Source organism: Hippocampus zosterae, chromosome 2, assembly GCF_025434085.1.
Source record: "Hippocampus zosterae strain Florida chromosome 2, ASM2543408v3, whole genome shotgun sequence".
NCBI lineage: Eukaryota > Metazoa > Chordata > Actinopteri > Syngnathiformes > Syngnathidae > Hippocampus > Hippocampus zosterae.
This window is the reverse complement of record NC_067452.1, coordinates 20,910,779-20,935,254: the sequence shown is the minus strand read 5'-3', so window position 1 is coordinate 20,935,254 and position 24,476 is coordinate 20,910,779. Positions and strand designations below refer to the sequence as shown.

The 24,476-nt window shown below is 42.1% G+C and overlaps 2 protein-coding genes and 1 long non-coding RNA gene across 3 annotated transcripts; 1 reads left to right on the top strand and 2 right to left on the bottom strand.

The window, feature by feature from the left end:
* Nucleotides 1-3,261: 3,261 nt before the first annotated feature.
* On the bottom strand, nt 3,262-5,464 carry LOC127595485 (uncharacterized). The gene is made up of 2 exons (XR_007961273.1): nt 5,042-5,464; nt 3,262-3,642 (listed from the first exon to the last, which is right to left on the bottom strand). It is a non-coding gene; the product is annotated as an uncharacterized LOC127595485 (long non-coding RNA).
* A 7,102-nt stretch (nt 5,465-12,566) lies between these two features.
* Nucleotides 12,567-14,915, top strand: LOC127595468 (galactose-specific lectin nattectin-like). The gene is made up of 8 exons (XM_052056996.1): nt 12,567-12,644; nt 13,190-13,261; nt 13,402-13,464; nt 13,562-13,580; nt 13,670-13,752; nt 13,869-14,003; nt 14,420-14,531; nt 14,626-14,915. The coding sequence occupies exons 1-8, from the start codon at nt 12,582-12,584 to the stop codon at nt 14,703-14,705; spliced, it is 627 nt and encodes a 208-aa protein (XP_051912956.1). The 5' UTR covers nt 12,567-12,581; the 3' UTR covers nt 14,706-14,915.
* Nucleotides 14,916-16,776: 1,861 nt separating this feature from the next.
* Nucleotides 16,777-18,503, bottom strand: LOC127595473 (low affinity immunoglobulin epsilon Fc receptor-like). The gene is made up of 7 exons (XM_052057001.1): nt 18,423-18,503; nt 18,151-18,207; nt 18,039-18,063; nt 17,884-17,969; nt 17,620-17,754; nt 17,181-17,289; nt 16,777-17,033 (listed from the first exon to the last, which is right to left on the bottom strand). Exons 1-7 carry the CDS (start codon nt 18,486-18,488, stop codon nt 16,951-16,953), a joined length of 561 nt encoding a protein of 186 aa, XP_051912961.1. The 5' UTR covers nt 18,489-18,503; the 3' UTR covers nt 16,777-16,950.
* Between the last annotated feature and the right edge of the window lie 5,973 nt (nt 18,504-24,476).

Below are 24,476 nucleotides of genomic sequence, written 5' to 3'. Positions count from 1 at the left end.
CCCTTGGTGTTCTAATTCCATCTAGTGGCGATTGTGGGACATAACCATTTATCGCATAGAAAGGGGCCACCCGACACGAGTTGCCATGCGCATTCACTGTCGTACACTTAGAGACACACTTTGTGAGCTCTGCGCAGCCATTTTTGTAAGACGACGAGAGGGCCGAGAACTTTCTGTACGAGCCAAGAAGAAGACAGGCAGGGTTTCGGCGAGTGTTTAGCCCCTTATGGGTGTGAGCCCACGAGATTTGTGTGCATCGTCTGTTCAATCAATTATCAGAATGGTTTTGTCTTTTATTTGTTTTGTAATTCCACTTTTTTTGTATGTTTCATGTTCGTGGGACCAGTTCTCACGGGTTGCCAGCAATTAAAACCTGTTTTTCATTTTGAGTTCGTGTCGTCATTAATGTCGCATCCTGAGGGCGCTGCAGTCAGCATCAAGCCTCCCTTACCAACTGCCTTTCCCGATCAATATACAGTACTGTACATCAATGACTTTCCTGTCATTTACCAGTTGCCAAAACATGAAGTGAAAGACCTCTGGAGTCCTCTGGGTACTGCGGTTTCCTACCACATTTCAAAAACATGCTTGGCAGATTAATGGAACGCTCTAAATCAGACATTTCCAAAGTCCGGCCCGGGGGGCAATTGCAGCATGGGCGGTTTTAGATCAGTTTCACTGAGGGGGCCAGGGGTTTTGATAGGGGGGCACATTCAACCCAGGGAAAAAAATACTTATTTGACTTTTTATTCAATCAAACTTTGAAAACATTACAGTCATAACATTACAGTGACAAAAAGGGGAAAAACAGTATAATAATCGCTGCCCTACTCTTACAGTAACCGTATTCTGCGATTTTTATGATTTTGGCAAAACGATCAACAAATGAGTCAAGATTTTGTGCTTTTGCCCTCCTAGACTCAATGCTCAGTACCCCAAGATTAGTTAGTCCATCCTCATTCATGGTAGACCTGAGGTATGTTTTCACCAGCTTTAATGTTGAAAAACTCAGTTCGCAGGCAGCAGTGCTCAGTGGGATTGCAACAGCGATTTTACAGAGTCTGTAGAGCTCAAACAAAACGTCTTTGTATGGTTCAATGAACTGTACGAGCTGCACTGTACTCGAGGGTCTCTGCATCCCAGCCTGGATTTTTCTTTCCAAGATTCTTTTGAACTGATGTAGTTCATGCCCCAGGTCATCAATATTTGAATCATACAGTTCTGCAAATGAAAACAGATCCTTCTCTTTGAGGAATGTATCTTTTTGGGTATTTAGAGCTGGAATGCTGTTCATGATTTCACAGTTTTTACTTGAAAATTGTCTTTCAAGCTCACTGAGCATAAGATCAATGACTGGGTGGAAAGGGTTTGTACGAAACCAGTCCTTATCTCTTTCTGGTAGTGATGGGAATTCCGGCTCCTTTTAGAGAGCCGGCAGCTTTTGGATCGGCTCCCTAAAAATAGCCGGCTCTTTCAGCTCCCAAATGGCTCCTCAGTTTTTTTGTTGCTTAAATTAATTTAATACCAAAAATAACGTAATATTATGTGTAAAATGAAGTACTAATGCAAAAAAATAGACATTATATCAAATATTTATTATTTATATGGCTTTATTTATATTCTTCTGAACATACTCAACATGGAGTGCTACAAAAATAAAAACAAAGTACAAAGACCCATCTCAAAACAAGGTCGTCAAAAAGTTCCAATCTATGAATGTGTAGATTTATAAGCTTTTAACTATTTACAGTAAAACAGCATAAGTTAGCTTTGAATAACACACAACAAATTATAAATTTAGGCGGCCCAGTAGCCCAGTGGTTAACACGTCGGCTTCACAGTGCAGAGGTATCGGGTTCGATTCCAGCTCTGGCCTTCCTGTGTGGAGTTTGCATGTTCTCCCTGGGCCTGTGTGGGTTTTCTCCGGGTGGGTTTTCTCCGGGTGCTCCGGTTTCCTCCGGCTCCCAATGAGTTGGGAGCCGGCTCCCATCGTTCACTTCAAAGAGCCGGCTCTCGGAGCCGGCTCGTTCGCGAATGACACATCACTACTTTCTGACTCTCTCTGCCCAAGAGTGGTAAGTAAACAGTGCTGGCTGAGTTTTGAGCTGAGTGTTTTTGGTCGTTTTTCAGCTGGTGGTGTTGGATCACACTGCCCAAAAACATTCAACACTTCATCCCACACATCATCAAAAAACGACTTTTGCCCGAAATCACTCAATGTCTTAACTAATGATTCAACTAAATCTACAGCTTTTGAAATGTCAAGCGTTGAAGACTGCAGCATATCAGAGAGAAGTTTTGTTTCTCCAAACACTATACGAAGCACAACAAGATGCACTGTGAATTCAAAATTTATCTGTGCTAGCAGACCTCAAGCCTCAACAGATCTTTCACCATGACGTCTGCGGCAATCTCTTGCAGGAGTCGCTTCAGGGCAGGCAGTCGATCCATGATGTTACGTATAGCTATAAATCGACATGCCCAACGAGTGTCACTTAAACGCTGGAGCTCTCTTGGTGCACCTTCATACATATCTCTTTGTATGGCAAGCCATTTAGGATGGACAGTTGATCCAGATGTGAACACATACAGTTTTTCTAGGAAATAGAAGAACTGCTCTACCTCTGGGATAGCTTTAACTGTATCTACAAGAACCAAATTTAGACAGTGCCTGCTGCAATGGATGTAGAAGGCATATTTTGCTCTCTCTCGGATTCTCGCCTGTACCCCGGAATGCTTCCCACTCATGACAAAGCCCCATCATAAGCTTGGCCTACAAGGTTCTTTTTGTAATCTAGACCATAACTTTCCAATATGTGGATTATTTGCTCACTAAGGCCTGCTGCATCGAGCTTCTCTGTGGATTCAAAATGGAGAGAACTTTCCTGGATAGCTCCATTATAGTAGTGCCTTAGTACAATTGAGATCTGTTCTTTTTTCTTTACATCTTTTGTTTCGTCTGCTATGATGCTAAAAACTTCACTGTTTTCACTTCTTCTGCAATTTCAGCTCAAACCACGTCTGCTAAACAATCCAGAACCTCATTCTGAATCATTTTGCTTGTGTATTTTGCATTATGAATGGATGTCAACCTTTTCTTAATAGCTTTGTCATGGTTTGCAATTATGTCAAGAATTGCTTTAAAATTCCCTTTGTTGTCCGAGTCTGCAGACTCATCATGACCTCTTTGAGCTATGTTTTGAGTGGCAGTCAGTAATAGCACTTCCCCCATTGTTTTTATGTATTCTCGATTTTCTTTGATGTGTCTGTTGTGCTCCTTATTTAAGGCAACGGCTAGTGTTGCATCAGCTGCTACAGCTCTCTGATAGTCCCTCCATGCAACCATAGCTTGCTTGTGGCGCTCAGATCTTGCATGCAATGCAACCCCTCCTGTTTTGTAAGATGCTTTCTTCCAGTTTTTGAAACCAACTGGTGAGTCAAAGACTGTGTCTTGGCTATTAGGAGGGATAAAATGTCTGCAAGCGTAACAATACGCAGAGTCCATCGTTTGAGAATATTCAAGCCAAGGGTGGATATGGTACCAGCCTGCCTTGAAGCTCCTTCTCCTGTCCCCCATCAGGGTCCTGGGAAACAGTTTTCAGTCTGGCTGCTTTGGCGGGTCCTCTTTACATCTACTGATGTCTGTGGACAAAGACAAACCAAATAGATGTAAACACAAATTCTGCATGGACACAACATATACACTAACCGGTACACTTACATTGCTGAGGCACTCAGACATACACAATTGTCTAAAATGAATTGAATGGTGCAATTTATTAATTAGGGCAGCCCGGCAGTCCAGTGGTTAGCACGTCTGCTTCACAGTGCAGAGGTACCGGGTTCGATTCCAGCTCCGGCCTCCCTGTGTGGAGTTTGCATGTTCTCCCCGGGCCTGCGTGGGTTTTCTCCGGGTGCTCCCGTTTCCTCCCACATTCCAAAAACAGGCGTAGAAGGCTGATTGAACACTCTAAATTGTCCCTAGGTGTGAGTGTGAGCGTGGATGGTTGTTCGTTTCTGTGTGCCCTGCGATTGGCTGGCAACCGATTCAGGGTGTCCCCCGCCTTCTGCCCGAAGACAGCTGGGATAGGCTCCAGCACCCCCGCGACCCTAGTGAGGATCAAGCGGCTCGGATGATGAATGAATGAATGAATGAATGAATGAATTAATTAATTTATTATTATTTTTTTTTTAATTCAATAAAGCGCGTCCCGGTAGTCCGGTGGTTAGCACGTCGGCTTCACAGTGCAGAGGTATTGGTTTTAATTCCAGCTCCGGCCTCCCTGTGTGGAGTTTGCATGTTCTCCCTGGGCCTGCGTGGGTTTTCTCCGGGTGCTCCGGTTTCCTCCCACGTTCCAAAAACATGCGTGGCAGGCTGATTGAACACTCTAATTGTCCCTAGGTGTGAGTGTGAGCGTGTATGGCTGTTCGTCTCTGTGTGCCCTGTGATTGGCTGGCAACTGATTCAGGGTGTCCCCCGCCTTCTGCCCGAAGACAGCTGGGATAGGCTCCAGCACCGGACGATGAATGATGAATGTATTCAATAAATATAAATTAATACATTCTCAAGCCTGACCGTGTCACGGTTCTATTTTCGGTCTAGCCAGCGGGTGGCATGAGCGGACTTCGGTGCACACCTGCTGCCAATCTATGATTTGCCTTGGCAGTTCTTATTTTCCTCCCTTGCCTTTTGTGCAAGCGCTTTTTGTTATTCGTTTTTGTGCCCTCCGCTTCTTGATTTGAACAGCACTTTATGTTACTTCTTTGGCAGTGCGATTTTTGTATATTAAACCCTTTTTGCTACGGAGACCTTGTTTGGTGTCTACACTTCTGGGATCACAACTTTATTCGGCTTGCCCGAAACGTGACAGACCGGGGAGAAAAATTGCAAATACACTGAAGCTAGATGTTTTACATGCATATAATTATCCACATTTTAAATGGCAATGTCTTATATGTTGTTCCTGTTAAATAAAAACGGAGACTAAAAAAGTTACACACACACATAGAACAGGATCGTGTTCTTTTTAGCATCACATACCTGATGGTCCAGTGCTTGTTGAAGCGCAAATATCTTCTGTCTGTGTCTCACACTCCACTTCTATTGTCGTGTCGTCTTCCTTATTCTCAGGATCTTCATTTGGATATCTTTCCTGCTCTGTGTCCTCACTCTGAAAATAAATGAATCAAGTGTCCTCTGACTCTCCCTTTCAGGTGCTTTCAACTTGCTCCTCTTCAGACCTTTTACCTCCATCATCATCTGACTCTCTCTCTCTCTCTGTGTCCGGATCAATTTGTTTCTTTTTCATATAGAAATATGATGTAATGTCCGTTTTTCTTTTCATTTTTTAACGTTAAATGTTTAAATGAAGAGGAATTAGAATAACTAATGCTACTGTTGGGGGGCTTTCGTTTTGAGATTTTATGTCGAAAATATAAATGGTGTGTCGAAAACGGCACTCGTGTCGTGGTAATTTGCTAATCTCTACAGACTGCTTCTCATTTTCCCGCTCATTTTTAAGGGCGCAGCGCACTAAAGTGTCCGACGAGAATGTTAAGCCACGCACTTTGGTTCCACCTTTCGCGTCGGCGACTTGGCGCGACTGCGTTATCTATGTTCGGAGGGGGGGCCACAAGAGGGGCCAGAGTCAGTGCTACAAGGGCACTGGCCACCGTTGCACCCCCCAGAGCCGCCACTGAATTGCAGCCTGTTGTCGAATTTCATCCGGCCCTCGGCCTCTGTCCTAAAATCAGTGACGTCTGGCTCGCGCAAGTTGTGCACAATGCGCACGCGCGTCAGAGGAGGAACACACTAAATGGTATGACTCATTTAGCCACTAGATAGCAGCAGCAGTCTACGCGACATCACCCCGTGTGACACTTTATCCCCTAATTTTCTGAAATTGCAACAATCAACAAAAAGAGGAAAGTTGACGACGACGCTTCACGGATGGATAGAAATTTGACTATTTATTCACTGAAATACGCAACAACTGTGACTGCCTCATTTTGAAAGGCACTTATAAATGAAATGTATTGACACAAGAGTGCCAGGGTGTGGATGTATATAATCCCGATACAAACCAAAAGTTGTAAAAATATCACGGTTAAGGGTAAACCATGAGCCTTAATGGAGACTTATTTCTTCTTACTTTTTTCTTTTCTGATTGATATAAAATGATTTATTAGATATAAACACATAACGGGGTAGGACTACATAAGTTTTTTTTACTTCCTCCTACTCCCTTGAACATAATAACTGTTGAATGAAGACGGATTTCTTTCTTTTTCTTTTTTATCATTTTCTTTTTTATCTACCTTATTTTCTGTCAAATTATTACAGTATGTTTTATGTTCAATAAACCAACAACAACAACTATTATTATTATTACTACTATTATTATTTGCAAAGAGAGAGTGGCTGTTTTTAAGGAGTATAATGTCAAGCAACGTTATCAAACGAGACACGCTGAGATGTACGTCAAGAACACGTCACTAGAAGCAGTTTACTCTCACAGCAGCAGTCTTTTGCAAGAGCCTGAGGGTCAAATGAGAACGCCACAGTGGCGAGTTATGCGTAGGCAGCGATGATCAGAAAGCATTCCAAACCTTTCAACAAAGGCGAATTTATCAAAGACTGTGTGTTGACGAGGTAGAAGAAAATCTGTCCTGAGATGCAGCATGAGTTTGCCAAAGTCTGGCTGGCATGTAAGACTGTGGCACGCGGGATTGAAGAAGTGTCATCGAACATCAAAAGACAACTGAGAGACAAAGGAAAGGAGTTTGACGCTTAAAATTTTTTTTTTTTTTTTGCTGACTTGCGACGAGAGCCCAAACGCTGCTCAGTCACTTATTTTTTTTTAGGGGAGTGGACAATGAAATGAACGTTAGAACTACTTGACCTCCAGAGCCTGAAAACTCAAAGGAGAGGAACAGGAATATTCAGTTGCATGTAATATGCATGTTTCAAATTAACCAAAAGACATGCTTAAGATTGTTGCAATTAAAATAAAAAGGCAAATGTGAAACACAGATTGGCTTACTTAAATTTGTTTAAATATATTGTTCAAAGCCCCCGCCCCCCACCCACACACACACACTCACACACAAATTTTACCACATAAAATCTGGCCTCCTTGGCAAAAAGTTTGTACCACCCTGCTCTAAATTGTCCCGTAGTGTGATTATGAGTGCGAGTGGCTGTTTGTCTTTGTGTACCCTGTGATTGGCTGGCCACCAGTAGGAGGCGCGCGTGTGTACGCGCGTGCCCGTGTATGTAAATTCGTGTATGTGCGTGTATGCGATTACAGTCCTCCAAATTCTTCATATAACGGTGAGACAATTTCAATATTCGGTTTACATGAAAAACGGCAGAACGAGCAAAAAATAAAACATCTATGAAAAACAAAACAAAAAAAAGTGAATATGCGGATTCGTGAGTGGAGTGCCTAACTGCAAAAATGCATCAACTGTAGTTTGAAGTTGTTCTATCCTATCACCATTCATCACTAAAGGGCAGACTTGGGGAGGTGTATAATAAAATATGATTAAAAAAAACATTTATTTATTCTTATTTAAGGGGGAGCCGGATGATTATTATTTAAAAAAACAATTAAAGTGAAATGAAGCAGAAGGCGGGCCATGATAGCAGTGGAATCACCTGAAATCTAATTGGACCCTTCAGACGCCACTCCAGATAATTGACATGTCACATCACCTGTGCAATGCCTGCCTTGCAGCACTGGCGGTGTCTGTTAGCATCCTCTGCTAGTAAAAAGTTCAGACAACAGCTTGAAGAAGAAATCTTGCCCATTTATTGTAAATGTGTTTTCTTTTTCTTACATTATAGCTTTTGAATTGACTGGTTTTGCCAATGTTTCAAATGAAATTATATGTTCACGCAATGTCATTGGACTATTTAATTAACAAATGTATTAAAAGAATGTGGAGTTTTTTTGTTTTGTTTTGTTTTGTTGAATCAGATTTTTTATAGGGATGTCCTGGTTAAATTTTTTTGCTACTCAAGCCTGATCAGATGCCTTGGCAATACATTAAAAAAAAGTGTAGATCGATATCCTTGGTGTCTCCTTATGGCTCCAAATACAATATTGTATGTTTTGTTGCAGCATAGAGGATAGCACTGTGTACAGTCAAGCATGCTTGAGGTTGTGTGTGTGTGGAGGGGGGGGGGGGGGCACACTAATTCTCACTGATCCCCCCCCCCAAAAAAACCCCAACAAAAATTAACATTGTGTAAGTCTCTTTCAATCTTTTTCGAGCCAAGGCACATTTCTTTCACTGAAAAAAAATCCTGCGGCACACCTCTAGCTGAAAATGTGAAAAAAAGCTTATTTTAACATTCAAAGTGTTATATTGTTATTTTAAGCGATTTTAACATTGAAAAATAACACTATATTATAAAACCTTGAATAGGAATCAAATGAACATCAATCAAATATTGTATAATCTTTCATATTTATTCTCACTCAGTGTGATAAATGGTTTGGATGAACACTGATATCCTGGCAGTAATCGATGAAAGACACACGGCGCTCTTCCTCCACAGCTCTCAGTCTTTCTCTGTTTTTAGTTTTCACAGCAGTGCGGCTATTGTTTTAGCCGCTTTGTGCGAACATCTCATTTACAATTGCTTTGCAGGCAGGAAGTATTAATTGCTCTGCCACTGGGACTTTTTTGATTGAGCCACAAGTTCAGCGACATTGAAACGAGAGAGCTTTCAGGGGTATGAAGTACACTTATCAACCAAGGGATGCAAAAAGAAAGGGGGCCAGGGCGGGGTTGGGGAGCTAAGGTGAACTAAATAATGAAGGTGGTGTTAAGTTTATTTTCCAGAAGAAAAGTGGTGCTACAAGTTTATCCCCGTATCACCAACTATCAAAATAGGGACGGCACTCTATTGGAGCTACGGGGTGCTTTAGTTCCGTCAGAAATCTGTGCACTCTCACTTAAGCACCTCTAGCATTTTGATTGATATTCGTAAAACCATTCATCCTTCTATTATCTAAACCGCTTTATCCTCATGACCGTCGCAAGTGTGCCTACACTTGAGCTAAATGTTACATTAAATAAAATATTAACATCAATCAAAGGGCTGTTCATTATTCCCAGTGTTTGGACTCAAAGGGTTACTTTATAAATTAATTCTGATACATTTACTCTTTAAAAAAAAGTGGTGCGTAACATAAGGCGAGTACTGTACCATCATACTAAAGTAATTTAACTTGAATACTTTCACTTACTTTTGGATTACTGCAAGACCAAATACTGTATGTTAAAACGTTCTGTGAGACAGACATGCTAGTCACTTGTGGACAGGCATGTGGCAAAGAAGTCGGCCAATCAGTGAAGGGTGGGCGTGTATATATACATATATGGAGAGAGAAAGAGAGAGAGAGAGAAAGAGAGAGAGACTTCATCCCTTGAGAGAATTTAGTTTCGCTCGCGCCATAACATTTTTTTTATTCTAGCCCACAGGTGTTAAACTCAAGGCCCGGAGGCCAGATCAGGCCCGCCACATCATTTTATGTGGCGGGCCAAAGCAAATCAAAGATGTCAACCTTCATGATGCTTGCTAAAATCTGTACCATAATGTCAAATTCTCATTTATAATAAAGAAGAGTGATACCGTAAGCATTTTCTTGTGACCAAACCCATCATTTCAGTAACTTAAACAACAGGCGAATAAACTGTTATTCCTGACTAATTTATATGGTTTCAGTCATAATGGCCCCCTAAGGGAAACTGGAACTAAAATCAGGCCGGCGACAAAAATGAGTTTGACACCCCTGTTCTAGCTCAGGAGTGTCAATGTTGTCGCGTACAAAGTGTTCATAGTTGTTGAAATAAATTATAATAAATCTAAATTTGTAAATTCATTAATATCTCACGTACAGTAGTAGTGGGGACAGGGTGGCCATTGGGAATTTTCCGGAAACGGTCGAGAGCATCACGGCCAGATGCCCCTATCTTGTAAAGATTATTTTTTAAACATATCTCTATAGTTTGATACCAAGTGGTCCGTGGACATGTGATTGCGGACCACAGTGACCCTTGCCCCAGTACACTTTTATACCTAGCAACACCCCTGCCCTCTGCCCAGCTAATACAGATCCCTTGCGGGTCAGTTAGAGTTTGCCAAAAGGCAACACAAATGTTGTTTGACTGCTTAACCCATCGGCCTCACAGTGCAGAGGTACAGGGTTCGAATCCGGCTCTGGCGTTCCTGTGGGGAGTTTGCATGTTGTCCTTGTGCCTGCGTGGGTTTTCTGCGGGTAATCTGGTTTCCACCCACATTCCAAAAACATGTGTGGCAGGTCAATGGAATGCTCTAAATTGTACTTAGGTGTGACTGTGTCGTCTATCTGTGCCCTGTGATTGTGAGGATAAGCCAACTAGAAAAAGATGGATGGATGTCTGCATTGGGACACAAACCCGCACCCTCTGCATTACTTAATGAAAGTGATGGAGGTCCATGTGAGGTGCAGTCACTTCCAAAATGCTATATCAACAAAACCAAACATAGATTGATTTTGGTGCTACAGAGCATTATAATGTTTTTGTAGGTTTAAAAAAATAGAAACATTTACTTGCAACGGAACCACTAATCAGTGGTTTCACTCGAAATAATTGACTGAATACAGTCACACCAGGAGGGTAGGTGTTATGGTTGGTCTGTTTGGGACCAACAGGTGGCGCTGTAGGGCTCCTCCTACAGCGGCACACCTGTTGGTCATCATGTCATGAGAAGGTTCTCTGTTAAAAGGACTCCCGGCCCGACCACTCAGCGTCGGGTAATTGTTTCTGTTGCTGACTCTGTTCCTGTGAGTATTTTGCTGCTGCCATCGCTTTTCGTTTGTTACTTTGGATTCTTGTTGTTTCCAGGACGTTTTGTTCTGGATTTAGTTTTCTCTGAATTTTGTGAATACATTTTGTCAAATTCACCCTGCTCGGAGGCTCCCTTTTGCCTGCTGTTTAGGGTCCTTCACTACCACCGTCCGTGACAGTAGGTTTGATCTGCAAACAAGACAGGAAGCACATCAGGTCATTCGCATCAAGGCAGAACAATAAATTCACAAAAAGTCGACAGAGCAAGACTTGGTGCTTCGCTTTTCTAGCCTAGACCGGCAATTCCACACGACAACATTGTGAACAGAAACAACATTCACCATGCTCCTGCAAACAACAACCCAGTTTCGCTGTTAATATTGATAGATATCTTTTTTCCTCTAAGGACTCAGGAGTGGAGGCGGTTGCCACTGTTGACGGCTTCAAGAAACTGAATATGCGGCATACCAAGCCATCAGCCGAAGCACGCTGCTTCGCTGGGTGTGTCATAATTATCAGTCCCAACCCTAATGCATTATCTAGGGTGTGTTTTGTCTTGTGACGTTCTGGTAATTAACAGAGAAGTAAAGAGGAAATTTTCACTAACGCGGGAGTGCCACCTTGCCTCTTGAAACTCTTGGTCAGGCATGTCCAAGCCGCTTTACTCCAATTTGATTGTTTTTGGGCATTTCTCTCTGACCTCTTTCAGGTTTAAAGGCATTCTCGCAAACAAGCACTACAAGAAGATACTTTGATGACAGTGCTTCATTTCCACCACAATCGTTTTACAAGGTTAAAATCAAGTAAAGATTACCGGTACATGTACTATGTACTACATCTCAGAGACACTGTTGGAGATGTTGCGTTTACTACGATTCATCCCGCACATGAATAGTTTGCCATTTGGTGGCCTCAGCATTCCAGAAAATTCATCAATTTATGATAGTCACCAAAACTCACTCATTCGCGCCCTGATGGACAATGAGGGAAAGTAAAGTGAAATTGGGCGGCTGTCTATTATGACAGGAGGAATGTATTTTCACAAAGTCAGACTAGGTGCTTGGCGAAATAAAGTGGACCTGCTTTTGACTGAATTACCTTGTAGGAAACTGTCAATGAATGGCTGACCCTCTGTTCAATCAAATTCTCTGACATCATAATATGGTAGAAGCGCACCAATTGTATGTGGGTACATTAAACCATGTCTCAGGGTAAAAAAAAAGAAATCTAACTTTCCAAGGTGCACTGTGTGAGGGGGATCCCGTTGAGACCCCGAAATGATTGTTTTCACTGAATCTTGATTTGATGTGCCAAAACTTTCAATCGCATTTTTTAAAATCAAATGACAAAACATGTTTGTGACTGAAAATTGAGCATCCAAGCAGAAAAGTGTCTTCTTCGAGTCACCGTTCACTGACAGTGTTGCTGGGATGTCGTTGCCAGCTCGGAAAGTCGTGAAAGCAATGCTGAGAGGAAACAGGACAGTTCGCCAGAGCGTGTGACAAGACGTCGAAACACATTCATGCATATTCGATGAACGTTGCGGTTTCTGCCATGAAGAGTCATTAAGAAGACAAAGATTCCAAGAGGGTCTTACGTCACCTCCTGCTCAGGTGTTTTTAGACTCCCAAGCCTTCCTTCTGTGGTTTACCAATGTGTGACTGAACAAGCGCATACTTTGAAAATGATCGTGACTTCATTGGACTGGGACAGCGGCATACCAAGCAACCGTGTGAATGGGTGTGTTTTTAATTAAGGAAGTAAAGGTCCATCCAAATGCAAGTGCCGTGGTGTGCGAGGTGTATTTAGTGCTTGATGAATAATGCTGACGTTACTCAGTTAGGCTGCTCTATCAATTAAGTCAAGACAATGTTGTCCAGGTGCACCGCCCTGCTTCTCATCTTGCGCCTTTTATTTCACGAATCTCGTTTCCCAAAAATGGTCAACATTTCATTGTGTGTGTGTGTGTGTGTATGTGCGTGCGTGCGTGTGTGCGTGTGTGTAGTTCATGTAAAAAAAAAAAAAATCTTATCAAATCCAACAATTTCTCCTTGGAGTGTTTAGATCAGGGGATGTCGCAAATATGATTCAATTGCGGGCTTGTGAAGCCTCTTTTGTTGTTCAGGGCTACACAAATGAACTTGACCTGTCACCTCTAATTTTGTCTTCATTTCGGCAAGAGTGCCCAGATGCACATCATATGAAAAAAAGACGTTACCCTTGTTTGTTAAAACCCCCTCAAAGCTAGACAGGTAACTCACCTGAACGGGTTTGCAAAGGTTGTTGCAGAACCCGTCTGATGTGTCACGTGACAAGACGATGATTGCCATATTTATCATTCCAGGACTGCGTCAAGCCTACGTATAAAAAGGACTGCTCGGCGTCATTCTCAGCATCAAGCATCACCACTGCAAAGGTAACCTCGCGCAACAAAATTTATCACTAAAAGGAACATTTCAAAAATCATTACCTGAGATAGATGACTAATATGATCAGCTCGTACCCCTCGTGGTCAAACGCTCAAATGAAAAACTGTCTTCTTCTGTCACCGCACAGATGGCATCTGCTCTTCGCTCCTTGCTCCTCCTTTGCGGGATCTGTGGACTCTTGGCCGGAGTCGTAAGTTAAAATTTCTGCCGGTGACTTCAACGGATGTATATGTGCGATTGCGTTTGATCATCAGTCATGATTTGCCATCTTGCTTTTCTTCTCACAGTCATGTCAAACATTGAAAGGTTAGTCTTCGCATCGCACTTCCTCACCTTCCTTCCCCAGATTGAGTTGTTGCCTAAAAGGGTTGTGTTGTTTTAACATTGTGTTGCAGGGTACTGCCCTAAAGGCTGGACTCGGTTGAACAATCGCTGTTTCATCTTCCAACATGATCCGAGAAGCTTTGCCGATGCAGAGGTTTGGAAGACTTTCAGCCAGTAGTTGCGGCATCGTTCATAACAGTTTACTGTCATGATACACACTGATTATTTTCGTCATTTTTTTCTTTTGCTGGTTTGGTTTTGTCACATCAGAGTGTCTGCAACATTCTTGGTGGGAATCTGGTGTCAATCAACAGTGCCCTGGAGAACCAAGTGGTGATTGAAATAATTCGGGCAGGTGCTGGTGTTTTCGAAGACACCTGGATTGGATACCACGACTCCATCTTGGTAAAACCTTGCTCAGTACTCAAGTCCTGATTCATTCATGTCGGTTGCTGATCACGAGACGTTTCTTAGAATATGAATGTGTTCTCCCGATTCAACCTTGTCACTGGCTTAACCGAAGCACGTACAGTTGAGTGTTGGTCTTGATGAGAAAGGTAAAGCTCAGTGCCCTTGAATAAATCATGGAGCTTCACCGACAGGTGGACACTGGTCAGATCCGCGCTGGCTGCGGGACGACATGTTATGAGTGCAGTTAGCTTTCAGGATAAACAATACTTTTGATAATCACACTCCAATCCCCTGACTGCATTCTCCACGTTCCTGTTCCCAGTATCACGCCAAAACAACCTGAAATCAGATGAAAATCCAAGCAGCGGGCTTTCTCGTGTCTCGTTCAAATGGGGCTTTTTATTTTCCAGGAGAATGACTTCATTTGGACTGATGGCAGCTCTGGAACTTTCACTGACTTTGAGACTGGGCAGCCAGACGAATTTGCCCCACCTGAGGACTGCGTGGACATCGAGGCGTCAAGTAAAAATGAATTCATTCCTTTGCGTTGTAGAAATGGAATCAAAACGCAGTCTTCTGAGGATTTCATGTCATGTTTGTTTTGTTTTTCTTACAGCTGAACAGTGGCATGATGACAACTGTGCAGAGTTGAGTCCATATGTTTGTGCCAAATATGTGCATGTCAAGAAACACTAAACCGACCGTCACATCATCTTTACAACCTTCTGGATGAGAATAAAAATACTTCAGGGATAACAGTCTGATTTCTCCGTCTAATCATCTATCCATTCTTCTTTTTCTATTGCTTCTTCTGCACCATTTAGTTGTCATTGGTTGTGGCCAGTCGAGAAAAAAACCTTCAGGCTTATGACTAATAAATGAAGGAATCTGCTTCTGCATAAAAAATGTGTTTGTGTGCTCTTTGCTTTTGAAAGTTGGATTTATATTGGTCCAAATGCGCAATTTTGTACCGACTGTAATGCCGATATCACAATCGTTTGACAGTCTACTTCCACGTGCCGTTGAAGTGGCGCCTCACATTCAGGGAACGCATGAAACATCCCACATTCATAAATAAGTCTCGACTCCGGTCTGTGACAACATGGCACATGGAAAGATAACACAAACATTGTTTAAAATATTCCACTCTGATCAACCCTAGTTATAGATGATGTAACTGTCGTTAATTATCTGCAGCGCCAATCACCCAGCAAAATGTTACGGTCCAGTTGATTTGGCAGATCCGATAATTCTGTCAGACTTGAATGTGTTGTTTGGCCTATTGAGACGGAGAGCCGAGTTCTGAAGAGGGGTGATTGAAAACTTGACTCAAAAGTACAAACATTTCCAGTGAGTTGATCTTTGTGACAATGCAGAAGATGTTGCTGTTTAGGAGTTTTGTGCTGTCCTGAAATTGTCATTTTTAAGCAAGAGTGCCCTTTGCAGTGGATCCCCCCCCCCACCCCCACCCTAAAAAAAAACCAGTACGTGTTTATTTTGTTATTTGCTTCAAAATGTTGTTATTGGGTTTGCCTGATCGATCTTTTATACATGCATTGAGAAATTTATGATAAAAAATGAAATATATTGAGAGAAATAGTTGCTGGAGGGGTCGGAAAATCGATTGATGTAACGAAAACCTTGCTGTGTTGGAAATATTGCAGGTGCAAGTCCTAGCGCTTTCTTGCTCCCTCGCAGAATAGGTAGGATAAGCAGTACTGTAGTGTGTATAAGAGTATTTCAGTCACATTTAGAAGAGTATCTCACACGCTTTGATCAACAACAAAAAAATAAATAGTTTTGTGTATCGGAGCATTTCATCATGTATCCCAAATTATCGATTTGTCATGTTAACTATAAGGGAGCACAATGCCAATACGTTGGAAGTCTGAAAAGACGAGTCTCCTGTCACTTGAACAGACAAGATCCGCTAGTGACAAGATTTGGGTAAAGTATGGTCTGGGGGCCAGATCAGGCCAACCCACAGTTTGTGACCGACCCTGTCCTAGACCACCAGGACAAAATTAGATGTAAAATACCATGCCCCTCTCGGATCTATCATTAAACCCGCCCCTCTCCGAAAAGAGACTAGCAAAAATAACACCAGATTTTCTAACGTTGTCTAACTTATTTCGTGCATCGTGGGCCACAAGAATATGGCCTGACAAAACGGTCGGCAAAAACCATCAACCGTATGCTTTGGGTGTTTTATCAGTCATCGCTGCGGTTTTATACGTCATCGTCAATAATATTACACTCCCCACAATACATTTGGGCGTCTTGTCTCGGAACAACGAATATGAGCTGACGGTTGATGCACGCAATTAACATGAGCATTTTCAATGTGTAAAGCTGTAATCTGAATGACCGCCTCAAATTTTGTTTGAAATGTGTATTTCCTAATTCTAACAATGTATACCACGTCTGTACACATAGCTCTTCATTGAAAATAATATCAAACGAGGGGGACTTAAGCAGGATGGCTCGGCCCTCGGCGAGCGTTTTGTGTTTCTCGTGGGACCTCTTTGCAAAACGAATTGCCCACCCCTGGTGCCCGTCCCACCAGATAGAAGAAAGTGTGTGTTGCGATTGCGAAAAACGATTACACGGTTCATGGTGTGAATGAGGAACCGAGGCAACCGAGCGGGACCAATGATATCATACAACAAAATAAGGCGATTGGCTCTTTCTTGTTCAACCACCATTAAGTGAGTAAGCAAGAAACGCTGCAATGGGTGCAAAGGGAAGGAATACCACTCCAACATAATGGTTTGCTTAGAAAAAAGGAGTCATAATTTATTGAAAAGATCCCACTGAATCAATCATTAACCAGTGAATTACCCGGCTAAGCGACTTTGAACGACACCGCAGATGTTGTCTCAAAGGTTGTGTGATGAAGGAAAGATTATTTTCGATGAAAGATGGAAGCAAAGAGGGCTGATCAATGGCAATCTTTTTTCTCCGCAGGTCTGCAGCAAACATATGGGTTTAACACGGTGCAAACATTATCATTCCATGTTGAGCCTGCAAGAGAAAACACAAACATGGGGTCAGTAACGCATACTTGAATTCAAGAAACATCAGTTTACCGTATTGCAATATGAAAAGACATTTTATGACACATCAGGATACACGACGTTCTCCTTGCAAAATATTCTTAAGTACACAAACCCGCTTGAATCTCTACACAGTCTTCATTTTGACCAGTGTTGTCAGGCTGGCCAGCACCGAAGTTTGAGAACTTAAAGGTTTCGCCATCGGTCCATATGAAATCGTCTTCCTGTAAGATAAAGTCACATTTTAGACACGAATCTCAGCTGAAGACTGAGCCAGCAGCATGGGGCGCAGGACACACACACAGTCTTGGTCGGAGATGTTTAACACATGTCAACCTCTAGGTGAAGCTACAGGACAAGTTCCAGGGCACCAGAATCTCCTCCCTTGAAATCCTAAAACAGCGATTATGAAAACAAAACTAGACACTCGCTTCCTTGAAGTTGCCGACAAGACTTGGCCGGAAACACGCATTCTATTTCGATGTGGCAAAAACTCCTCTGGTAAACACGGTGACTTGACTCGATCAGAACTGTTGTACCGGTCGGGTTCTCACCATAAGTGAATCATACAGTCCAATCCAGGTGTTTACGACAGAACCAGCCCCCTCCCGAATCAGCTCAACAACGAATGCATTGTCTAAGAGATTGTTGATTGAGACCAGATTCCCGTCAAGAATGTTGCAGACCCTCTGATGGGGAGAAAAAGAAAGAGAGATGATAATCAGAAAAAAAAATAGTTGCGCTAGGTTTATTAACAAATAAATATAGATGTTGATTGCCATTCTAATAGCAGTAAACTCTGTGAAAGCCTTTTGCACCTCTGCATCTAGAAAGGACCTGGGATCGTTTATAAAGATGTAACACTTGTTGTCCAGCTGAGTCCAGCCTTTCGGGCAATGATTTTCTGCAAGATAAATGTTGGGCATCAGATGATTCTGTCGCGGTGTGAAAGATTTTCATCACAGCTACCTACTGTTTTTGTCTTTGGCGCCACGCTCCTGTGAAGACGACAACGAAAAATAGCGCAATGTTCAGTTCGGGGAGCAAAACATCAAGGAGGGGCGTGTGATCATATTTTGGCTTACAGCTTGGCTCAGTGCAATGATCCCACAAAGGACGGCCAACAGGTGAAGACGAGCCATCTGTGCAATGATAGAATAACTCAAGTAATGTTTTCTAAGTAATGTTTCATATTGCAATAAGGTAAACTGATGTTTCTTTAATTCAAGTATGCGTTACTGACCCCAAATACAAATACACACATTTGTATTTGTGTGGTTTCCATGTGACGACGTGAAAAAAGAACAATCAATAAAAATAGAAATAAAAATCCGAATGTAAAACTGAGAAATCTTACCTTTGCTGTCTCGACGCGTGACTGGGGATGATGAAGAGCAGCCGTTTTATATAATTTGTTGATCATGGGAGAAAGTTACATCCCATGTCACATGACATCATTAGTTGCGCTCAATCAGTTCTTGCCAAACTCACAAACAATGTAACAATTAATAATGCAACCAACAATGCTCTGTTGTCTTTTTTAGAGGTTAGTTTTTTTATGACAGTGAGGCACTGGATGTGAATGCTTTTATCTAATTATGTTGTTTGTTCTGAAGAACAGGTGTGTATTTTGCTCCTCCTCAGCTCCATCATTCCATGATTCATCCATCCATCCATTTTCTTAACCGCTTAATCATCATTCCATGATTCCTTCTTTCTAACCCAAACCCCTTATCCGCTCCTTGACATGAACTGACTGAACCCACACAAACCTAACACCCCGCACACCGTCTTCGAGCTCCTCTATTCTCACCATGGCCTAGCCAACATTATTTATTACTGTATTAGCACTTTTTTTTAAAACTCGGATATACACTTCCTGTTGATCCACACATTTAATGCCATCAGTCTCACCAACATACTGTACGTCAGAGTAGGATCATCACTTTTAGACCTCATAATAGCAGTCCCGTCAACACGAGCGTGCCACATCGGAGGTGTCCTTCCAACAATTTTGAGACACGGATTTCTAAAAATGTACTTTTATTATACACATGTGTATGGTTGTGCACAATCAAAAATGTAATTTATGTTCTTCTCTAGAGTATCATGGTCGCATGGATTCCTTGATGACTTGCTGTATAAATGATCCTTGAGGAATTTGAGCCTATCGTTGCTTTTGATTAAGGATTTGACATCTGAGATGAAGAGGACCAGGACATTTGTCCATCTGGAGTTGTGAGACCACATCAAAATGCAGGCTCACAATTGAAATCGACCTCAACCACTCCTTGCCCTGGTCAAGTCAAGTCAAGTCAACTTTATCGTCAAATATGCTCTATGTGCAACATACAGCACAGATGAAATTTCTTTCCTCTCAACCACAGGAGAGAGAGGAGCCGCTGCGGGTACCCGCGCTGCCATCAACAGAACAGTTCACATAAAATGACAAAATAATACAACAGAACAATCAACAGAACAAAGTAGAACAATCTACTTTTTCTGTATACGCGTTGTTGTTTGAAGCAGTTATAGATGAAAGGAGAGCGAATCGAAGTGTCCTTTCACCAGTGGATCAAAGACATCATGCTGAAAATGTGCACACGGCTGCTAAAAGATAAGTTTGAAAGCAAACAAGAAGATGTAGCGTCCATTGACGAAAAATTCCAAGCGGCGACTACCAGTTCCGCATACGCATCTGCGCTCTGCGCTGACGCTCCTTTCTTCTCATCAGTCGGCTCAACAAGCCATCCATCCATCCATCCAGCCAGCCAGCCAGCCAGCCAGCCGCAGACTGCCCAACAGTACGGACATTTCCGCTGAACAAAACGAGGCTGTGAAAAATGCTGCCATTACAGGCGGTCAAATGGTGCCCAAATTCCTCCCAATCAAAATCGGTGCTGGTACATGTGTGCTGCCGAAAAGGTGCAACCACCAAGCACAGATTTTTCTCCTTTGACGAATGTCGTGGCCAAAAAAAAAAATGCTGAAAACATCAGGTCCACATGATGTAACAACACACACCAATATTAGTCGGACACAGAATAATCCTTTGGCCAGGGCAAAACACCAAACCAAATCAAAGCTATGCCATGCCAAACATGAGATAATACTTTGGTTGACCAAATATAATGAAAATCACCATCTTTCAGTAACACGAGAGAAATGACTTTCGGTTTAGTGCTTGAAATGCATTTATTCTAGTTGGGGCCATTTTTGACCCCACTCATGGAAACGTATTTGTCTGTCATGCATCAAAGTTTTAAGGTTTCAGATCCTTTGTGGGTAAAGATGAAGGTCGGCAGGTGAATGGCTGTTTGGTGAATCTTGGGATGGATGGGGCCGGATGATTGGTGGATGGCTGATGGGCACGGCTCAACGATGGGGATTGTTCAGGTGTGAGAAAAATGGGGATGGGCATGGTGTAAATCAGACTCCAGCATTGGGCAAGTTCTGCATCTTGTCTGTCAAACCCGTAGATAGTCAATCAGGGACAACGCAAAGTTCAGTACACTGAAAAACAACCTACTTGGTTTTCAGTTGCACATGTTTTAAATGTGTCATATTAACTCATACCATGTGTTGATTTTGAAGAAAACATCAGAAAATTACATCATCTTTCCAAATTCTAACCATGTTCAACCTATGTACATGTTTGAATTAAGTAAATCCAAAGGCTCGAATTTTTCAATGTGGTGGTAAGAGTCATTAAAAGTCAACGTAGTTACCCGTCAAACCTCTGAATGGATTGTTGTCTAACCTGCAGCTAACTGCGAACCATTCTAAACCCCGTCATGGTTCTCTTTTGCGTGAAAAAAAAAGTATGAGAAAAATGGCTGGGTGTGTTCTCAATTAAGTCCCACACAAAGCGGAACACTTGACAAACTCGTGGATTCCCTGCAAACTTTGCCCAACTTCGAATTTGTTTCAGTGGTAGAGAGTAGGAGAACAAAATGCTAAACGAAATGAGTTAAACAGCCACCGTCTGCAGCTGGTGAGCAACATTGTGTGAGGAATGAATGGAACTACTTTGCGCAATTTTCTCAGAGCAAAAGTCTCAAATGAAATCAACCACTCATGTAACACAAAACATAACACACACACACACGAAAGCGGTCTGATGCTTTTGTCTCCATCTACTCACAGATTGACTCACTCGGTGTTACATTTGAGCATGTTTACTTCAACACAAAGGTGATACTCGCAGGGAGCTATTAGTTTTATGAATGGCAACAGGTGTATAAACAAGTTTTTTGTCACTTTTCGTATATCATGGAAGACCACTACATTGTTTTCTACCTGTATACTGCTTTCGAAGACGACTTCATTAACTCCTCAGTCAGATGAAAAATCTCTCCGAAACACGACTCGGGTGTGCCAGTAATTCCTTTTTTTACACTGGCCAGACCCAACTTCCGTAACAAATTTTCAACAAAGAAAAAAAAAGAAAAAATTATAATCTTGTTTAAGCCGCGTGCGTGTATTGTATAAAAGTAAAGCACTTAGTAGTGTGTGTGTGTGTGTGTGTGTGTGTGTGTGTGTGTGTGTTCTTGTACTCACTACATTGTGAGGACCGGCGTGAGTTTTTAACCAACGGAGTGAGGACATTTTGACGAAGTGAGGACATTTTGGCCGGTCCTCACTTTGACACCCTCTAAATCAACTCCAAAGTGTCCAAAACGGGTACCCTGTGCTTTTCCCCAAAGGTCCCCAGAATGGGTCCATGTTGAGAATTTTTCGCCGGGAATTCACACCCTTTTTGCTCTCTACTGCAGCTTCTGTCGAAATTCAGTACTGCACCAACTTCACACTTTTTGCTCTCTACTGCAGCTCGTGTCAAAATTTGGTACTGCAACAATGTCACACTTTTTGCTCTCTACTTCAACTAGTGTCGAAATTTGGTACTGGACCAAAATTATAAATGACAAATCCCCTTGCTGCTCTTTGAAGAGCCACCTTGAGAAATAGTTATTTAAGATAAGATATCCTTTATTCGTCCCACACTGGGGAAATTTATAGCCTCCAGCAGCAAGAATGTATGTAGAAAGAAGAAAGAGAAAAAAACAACAAACATCTTTCAATTAAATGCAATATGAACACAAAATGGATAAATCGCAGTACTATTTACAATTTTCCTTCACATAATTTAATTATTATTATTATTATGATTGTTATTTTTTATTCATCAGCCTGACAGCAGTCGGTAGGAACGAGCGTCGGTATCTCTCCTTCTTGCAGCGCGGGTGTAACAGTCTCTGGCTGAAGGAGCTACCAAGTGCTGTCAGGGCGGGCTGGAGGGGGTGGGAGGGACTGGCCATCATAGCTTTTTTTGTTTGTTTTTCAAAGACCTTTACAAGTTATGTGAATTCATTTTTTTTTGTGAGGAATGTATTTTATTGCATGTGTTTGTTCTGAGTTTGTGTTGGACTCCTATTATTTCCATGTGATTTGGTTAAATGTATCCGATTAAAATTGGAAATCCAATTAATAATAACAGTACCCAAATTAAGTAAAGCCTCAGTCCTACCCAAAATCCACCATCATTTTTGCAAAACTTTAATTGTATTCAATAGAGCGCAATGAAGGGACATAGCATTTTTTTTCTTGTCTACATTACATTTTACATTGTCTAGATCCAAAAGTACTGTACTTAAACAAGTAGAAAAATGTATTACATTACAAAAGAGAGGTTCGAGGCTCGTTAAAGCCACTTTTCATCAGTTGTTTTTGTTGAGGCACAAATAAACGTTGCATTTAGCATAATTTTAAACTGACTGACCATTACAATTGGACAAAGAAAATAGCACTTTAAAACGATCTGACATTTGTATCTCTTCAATGTGTACACATACAGTGAACAACTGTGACATCAGCTCAATGAAATGTAGAGTGAAACTGAAATGAACAGATTTAAACACTAACCTCGTGTACATAAATACAACACAAATCATCTGGTACTAAACAAAGACATAAATGCAGCTCGAAGTGTGACAAACAACGATAAACAAGGCGTTTTCGCGATTCTTTCGCATGCTAATAAGCTCGCTAGCACCGACCTAGCATCGTCGCTATGTTGTTAGCATTCATTTAGCATCATCGCTATGTCGTTAGCAGTACTCTGAGCTAGCGAGTTTCAATGACAACAATTGAAGAAAAACGATCTCCGAAACACATTTCTAAATAATTCTAAGCACAAGCAGACTTACAGCCATTGCTTTCGAAGGTGAAACGAAAGGAATATAACTCAGGAGGACCAGTTGCAACGACCACAATCGGGCTTTCTGGAACGATTAGTCTGCTACCAACGCGGCGTCTGCTACCCACAATGCACCGCGATAACTAAATGAATATTCTAAACACGATTTCTATTAATGAAATGGCCCGAAACCTTTACTGTGGGCAGAACACTTACATACAGGAGTTTACGAATAAAATGTGTGTGAGAATTGAAAGCCGTTGAGAGACGGCATCGTGTTTGCACATGGTGACCAACTCCTGCTGAGTGCATCAAGCCGAATTAATCAAATATCTTATCATAAAATAACTTATCATGGGGATTGACAATAGGATGGCACATATTTTTATTTTATTGGATGGATTCTGGAGTTGGTGTGAATTCACAAATACTGCGAGAATTCAGCTTGCAGGCATGGTTTTCCTTAGAAGAGGCTGTGAATCAGTCGCCAAATGTCCGCATGACCAATGTTCCCTCTAAATTGTGCTCGTGAGCAATTTTGCGTAGCTCTCGTGCTCCCAGCCGCACACGGTGATGCTGGCGCACACAACGCGCAGCTGCAGGCAACATTGAAGGGGTGTTCACACGGCACACATTTGCTCCGGCCCTGCACCGATGTATTTTGTTGCGATATATTTTGCACCGCAGCAAAATGTGTGGAGCGTTCACACGAACAAAGCCGCTGAGCATGTCAGCACCGGCACAGCGTCGTGCAGCCCCACTTGCGTTCACACGGCAGTTTCTGCAGCGGAGCAAAACGACAGAAAACAAATGAGCTGTCGTGTTGTTGTTTTTTTTAAACGTATACACAACTCAAGGACTACTGGACAGGCACGTCCTTCTCCTTCTCGGTCTCCGTGCCTTCTGCTCGAGAGTGACCGCCCCCGAAAAACGCAAATCAACGATGACTTCAATGACACTCAGAAAAGCAAACACGTAATGCGCCAAACAGAAAATCAGAGAGGAAATCACAAAATAAATTATATGGGGGTGGGGGGTTGTGAGCACACAACAAAGGAACAAACTACACAAACAACTCCGAGACAGTCCAGATGTTACCAGCTAAGTCTTGTGTCGTTATTAAACAAACACATGCAGTCCGACAGAGCGTGAAAGCAACGCATTCTCGCCGTACGTAAACTCTTCACAAGCATTTGCTCTGGAGCAAATTTAACC